Here is a 6,067-nt window from a genome sequence, read left to right as displayed (position 1 = left end):
AATCACACATCATATTCGTCTGTTTGTAGGTAAATGCGAGGAGGGACACAAATAAACACACGCATGGAGGCGCGCGTAGATGAAGTAGAACACCTGTTAACATAAAACGCCTCGATTCCGGAGAGGAATTCGGCTAATTTACGATGATCCTGGCGCCGCAATAAAAAGGGCTGCAGCGCGCGTTTTTTAATAAATATTTTAATTTTATTTTCTCCGGGAGAGATTACGCGCTAATATATGTAAACGACGTGGAGCTGGGGAATTAGTCGTGAGAAGGGCAGCGCATTAATATGCATTCACTTTTATATTCCGTATATATTCTAGACTTTTTAATTAAAAATATTACATACATAAAAAAAAAGGAGATGCTCAAGTAGGGCATTATATTTACAAACCGTCCCACACACATTCACACGCGCACATCTAGCGCCCCGACACTAATTCTCTATTTCTATTTGGCTTTGCTTATAATGTTGTCTATACTGAAGTTCTGATTGTTGCCGATGAGGGTCGCCATGCCGGTGGTGGTGGTGCTGCTAGTGGATGATGTACCGCCGCCGCCGCCGCCGCCGCCGCCGCCGCCGCCTCCGCTACCCGTCCCGCCGAGATTATGCGTGAGGCTGTGTCTCCGCAGGTCGCAGTTGCGGCGGAAGACTTTGCCGCACGCGCCGCAGTTGTACGGCTTGATGTCGGTGTGGGTGAGCAGATGCGTCTTCAGATTGGAGCGCTGATTGAAGGATCGCGAGCAGACGGGGCACTTGTGCGGGGACTCCTCCATGTGCAGGATCTTGTGCACGGCGAGGGTGCGCGACTGGCAGAAACCCTTGCCGCACTCGGTGCACTTGAAGGGCTTCTCCTTGCTGTGGATGTATCTGGAAGCAGAGGAGAGATGCATGAGAGGAAGAAACGGGTCGTCGCGCGCGCGGCAGTGTTTATTACAACGCGCCGTCGCCTTTGTGCAGCGCCCTTTGTGCGCGACTGTTGTGAAAACTTGTCACCTAAAAAGATGTCGTGTCGCGACGATACGACGATATAATAAACACTCACTTTTGTGCGTCCGGCCGGACAAAAGCTCGGCCCGGACGGTTTTATAGGCATGGCCGGCGCGGGGAGGAACGCGTGTAACGAGCCCGAGCGAGGCAGTTAATGCTCGCTCGTAAACAAGTCGCAACGAGTTAATGCTTCAACACGTCGCCGGCGCGCAGCTTATTTTCTTATTTAACTCGCGAAATAAATAAAAAGAATGCCATCGCCTGCCCGGTCGCGATAAATATTGAGTGCGCGCGCGAGCGCATGTTTTCGACAATATTGTCTTCGCGTATGCGCGACGCACGTCTTCTGGGAACGTCCGTAACGCGCGATCAAAAATCCGTCCGTGCCCGAAAACGCAGCGCAGTCAATAAAGCGCGCGAAGAACAAAGACGCGCGCGCGGACCGTGAGCGACAACGAGGTGTTTACGACGTGTGAAAAATTCAGCTTTTTTCCAGCGCCGCTCAAACTGCAACGCTCAACTTCGTAATACGTAGTTGGGGTCCTAAAGAGACGTTAAATTAACGAATTACGGTCATAATAACGCGCTCGCTCAAAGAGCTTTCTGACAGTCCCGGCTTTTCCCTTGTTTCGTTTTTTTTTTTGCCTTCGCGCACGCTGTTAAACGTATTGTTAAACGCCGCGCTATTAAACGTTCATTTCGTGCTCGTTAGCCGACGCAAGTGTCTCTTTTTCCTCGTCTCATTTTTCTTTTTTTCTTCTTCTTGGTTTACCGGGCGCGCGCGGATTAAACATCGGAAATCGAAGCGGGATCATCGCATGCACGTGCTGTGGAATGTGATGCGTGAGGTGCGCTTGTTTGTCCACAAAGCGGGCAAATATTTACTTAGGACGTGTCGGCACGCGTTGGCGTCGTTTGTGCCGCGCCGACCCGAAAAAAGACAAAAGTCAAACACGCGACGCTAGAATCCACCAGCGACGCAGCGCGGCTCTCGCCGGCGACGACGCGCGACCGTATTTATCTAGAAATCATGCAAATTTCCGATCGTTCAACACCTCGGCCAATAACAATAAATTGGAGTTTATGTCGGGGCCGTGGCGCGGTGCCGCACGACGACGCGGCTCGTTGCGCTTCAGCTCGTCGTCGATTCAATTATCGCCTCTTGCAGTTTGTAAACGCATAAATTACACGCGCGCGCCCGCCGCACACGTGCCGCAGCGAAAATTTTAATGAAAATTATGCGCACGAAGAAGTCGGAAGCCGAAAAGGGGGCGTCGCGCACGCAACCCGATTTTATTGGCGTCCGCCCAAATGTGTGCACAGCGCGACCGGCCCCGAGGGCACCTCCACCACCCGGACGCGTGTAAACAATTTCGGATGCCTCCGGGATGACGAAACCGACGAAAAACAACACACAACTCTGCTGCTCCGCCGCTGCGGCTTGTTGTTGCCCGGCGCGATTCCAAATCGGAAATTTCGATATTCGCGTAGGCGGCGTGATTTATGCAGGCGTCGCGCGTTATCGTCTCGCGATTAAGTTTCATCTCGTATATTTTACGGCCGGCGCGCGGACGTCTCACTTAAAAACGGGCGAGCGAGGCGCGCGCGCGCGAGAGGTCCGAACAAGTTTTCGATGACAACGTCGTCCTTTTTTTTTTGCGGCGCGCGCGCGCGGATGGTAACAGCGCGACGAGCGCATCGGGGCCCGAATTCGCAACAACGTGATGACGGCCGTGGCGGTGGCATCATGCATTAGCCAAACAAAACCAACTCCACACGCCGCGCAGTGACGATAGGTGACTTGAGACTGCTCGCGTCGGGACATGCATGAGACAAGCAACAAAAGTACAACACAAAAATCTGGAAAACAGCAAACGAAAAAACACCTGTTTATCATCACAATGTGACAGTAAGAAGGGGTGGGGGTAGAGGTAAAAAAAAACTACTTGAGATAGAATCAAGGGATGTTTGTTTACCTATGATCTCGCAAGTGGTCCTGCCGCCGGAATGCCTTGCCGCAGATATCGCAGGAGTACGGTCGTTCGTCAGTATGGGTGCGCTCGTGGATGAGCAAATTGTAACTCTTCGTGAACTGCCGATTGCAGAACTTGCAGATGAACTGTTTCTTAGGGCGGGCAGATGTGGATGCAGTGGTGGTCTTCCCCTTGGCGGTGGTCTGAGTTGGGGTGACGCTTGTTGCGCTGGCGATGCTCGCGCTACCCGTTGGAGAATACAGCGGGTTCATGATCATCGACGGATAACTGGTGTCGATTGCCGCACTGGCAGCGTCCAGTTCACCATCGGCCGCATCGGGAAAATCTTCCTCGTTGTCTAACAACGCGAGGTCTTCTTCGACCTCTTCGGCAAGGTCCACATCTTCAGTGAGGGTTGTAATATCAGTGTCATGTGATTCCTGCCGCGTGTCAGCATCGGAATCCGTAATCTGCGCTGTTGAGGTGGCGATTTTCAGAATGTCTACCTTTGCGGGTTGTTGATGAGATGTCACCGAAGTTGTAAGTCGTTGTAGTGTAAGGTACGACTCCAGCGCTTGTAGATTCAATGCAGCGGCGGCGGCTGAATTCGCTGGTAATAACGCAGCTTGTTGTAATGAATTCATCATCGCGTTTTGTAAACTCAGCGCGACATTCTGAATACTGCGCTGTAGGAGTGTGTCCTGTAGGAACTTGAGATCGGATTTCGGTGACATGGCGGACGAGGTGCCGGCGGTGGCGGAGGCGCCCGACATGGATGATGTTGGTGAACTGGGCGAACGCACCGATAGGGATGCCACGGATGTCTGCAGCTGGGTGGCGGCCAGCGCGGTGGAGATCGCCGACTTGGATTTGGTCTTCTCGGCCGACTTTTCGCTCGCTTGCATTGTTCGGGCGATTGCACTGGTGAGTGAGGCGGATGAGGGCTCAGCGGGGGCGGCACTATTCACATACTTTGCGGCACACTGCTGCGGTAATTCGGCAACTGTTTTGTTTACTCTTCGCGGTGGCTGTTTTGAGTGCGGGCTGCGCGCGCTGCACCTACGTGAAATGCGCACCGCTCGCAAGACTGCTGCGTCTGGGTCTCAGGCAGACTGATCGACACTGACCAGACCTTCCGAGCAGCGGGCCCGTTCGCGCCGCTCAGGCTCGCCGCGCGACCAAAACCTGTCCGTTTCTCCTCTTCGCGTCTTCGCCGCGTTCGTTTCTCTTTGTGTCTTCGCGAGCGCGCGATTTGTTTTACTCGTTTTTTACGCCTGGCGACATCTAACGAGCATCTCGTCAAGCATACTTAAGTCACTTACCACTTAACATCACAATAACTTGATAAAACACAAACATATAAATCATATCAATTCTGTTTGTTATTAAACAAAGAAATTCAATATTTATTTATTTATTGTTGTGTGCAATTTGCACGTTGTTAATTAAAGGATTAAATAATCAGGTGGTGTCAATTGAGTGAAACTGTGAAACGAGCCGGGCAATAAAAAACACATTCGGGCTTTATGACGCGTATTGTCCTCGGAGTTCTTTGTGGTCTGGAAAATGATCAAGTTGAATCGGGCAGTTGATGATGTTAAATCACGTCTAACATTTCGCCGTGTTTGAATTTGTGCATCTCGAAATTTTTTGTCTTGTCGGAATTTTTATGATGGCTCGTCGAGCGCGCTTGTAGATGGCTATCTAAAACGATTTTTAAAGCCGTGGCTGCCTCCACGGAAAGGCGTTCGCCGTGCGATAAGGCAGCGACGGTCGAAAATTATGAGAGTCAATAAATGAAATACTACGAAGTAGCAATCGTCATATCGACCGCTGCGAACGCATCGGAGTCCCGTCGATCGCCGCGGGGTGGGAAGATTTGAAATTTTTAACATGTCACCACACGAACTAAAAGGCGAACAACAAAACAAAACAAAAAAACGGCGTGCGGTGCTGGACGCCGCACGAGAAAAGAGCAGCGTCAACGCGCGCTGGCCCCGAAGACGTCGTCTAGTGATGCCGGGGGGATGCTGGGGTCCGCGAGTGTATGCGTGTGTGTGTGACACATCGCCTCGCTTTTGATCGCCCCCTCGGCCCCGACATTGTTGCGCGCCAAACGAGGGGTGTAGGTGTCGAAAGCGGCAAGCCAGGCCAACCACCTGTTAATTTATCGCCGTGGCGCGGTTTTTCATCAAATCTTTTATTCATAATAATCGCTATCAAAGCGCTCACGCACGGCGGGCCAAGACGAATGGCATTTGGAGAAATGGAAAATGGAAGCCACTCTATCAAAAAGCAATGAAAAATGCGACCTCTAAAAGGGATGAGAGATGGGTGCCGCATGACGAAGGTGGAAAAAATACAAGACACCTGTCTTCACACTCTCAGCGAGCATTTTGGGAGCATCGCTGAGCGGTGCGCGCTTTCCGTGTAAGCGAACGAGAAACGTTTTGACCGCAGCACGTCATCTTATAAAAGGCAATATCTTCGGTAATCGGCTTTTGTTCGCATTGTGCACTTTGTTCACGCGCTCGAAGCGGGCGCAGTGTGAAAAAACGGCGACTTTGTCCCGTCACTTAAAGCGGCTTTTGTTCGCTGAAGCGGGCAGCACTCGCCGTTTACACGACTTTTTTTTAGGTAATCTTCGACTTTTTGAATAAACATATTTGTTGCGGCCGGCAGCGGCGGCGAGCGGGTGTGCGCTTTAATTAAAAAGCGGGTAGTGCGAGGGCTCGGCGCAGCACTTAATTAAAAGTTGGGAGCGTAATTTTTGGCGTTAATCGCCATCGAACGGATTTTCAATCAGTCCGGACTGACATTTTTCAAAACAAATGAGAGAGCGAAGGCTACCTACTAGCCGTTGCGCAATCTCCGAGCTCATTAACAACACCACCGAAACCACCGAAAACAAATCGGTAACGCAAGTAATTATCACAAATACGCGTGAGTGCGTTTTGAGGCGTTTTACCCACTCGCGCCGATGATCGGGAAGCAATTAAAATATTTCGGTGTAATTTTTCATGTTTTACTCGCCGACGAGCATCATCCAACCGCGTTTTCTTTGTATTTCGCTCGCCCGGCGCGAACCTCGAGCGATCACCA

At 51.3% G+C, this 6,067-nt stretch overlaps 1 protein-coding gene across 1 annotated transcript; it reads right to left on the bottom strand.

The window, feature by feature from the left end:
• Positions 1-331: 331 nt before the first annotated feature.
• Positions 332-4,305, bottom strand: sob (sister of odd and bowl). The gene is made up of 2 exons (XM_065304057.1): positions 2,969-4,305; positions 332-872 (listed from the first exon to the last, which is right to left on the bottom strand). The coding sequence occupies exons 1-2, from the start codon at positions 3,868-3,870 to the stop codon at positions 452-454; spliced, it is 1,323 nt and encodes a 440-aa protein (XP_065160129.1). The 5' UTR covers positions 3,871-4,305; the 3' UTR covers positions 332-451.
• Between the last annotated feature and the right edge of the window lie 1,762 nt (positions 4,306-6,067).

This window comes from Atheta coriaria, unplaced genomic scaffold (genome assembly GCF_025399875.1).
Source record: "Atheta coriaria isolate IRGN ID8LTWV9N9 unplaced genomic scaffold, Caltech_Dcor_3.1 hic_scaffold_1_pilon, whole genome shotgun sequence".
Classification (NCBI taxonomy): Eukaryota; Metazoa; Arthropoda; class Insecta; order Coleoptera; family Staphylinidae; genus Dalotia; species Dalotia coriaria.
This window is presented reverse-complemented; position numbering and strand designations above follow the sequence as displayed.

Bases quoted from the DNA above. Each gene is read 5' to 3' on its own strand.
- sob (XM_065304057.1), bottom strand. From the start codon at position 3,870: ATGCAAGCGAGCGAAAAGTCGGCCGAGAAGACCAAATCCAAGTCGGCG. The intron at 873-2,968 runs GTAAACAAACAT...CTCTGCTTCCAG, and splicing joins GACCACTTGCGAGATCATAG to ATACATCCACAGCAAGGAGA.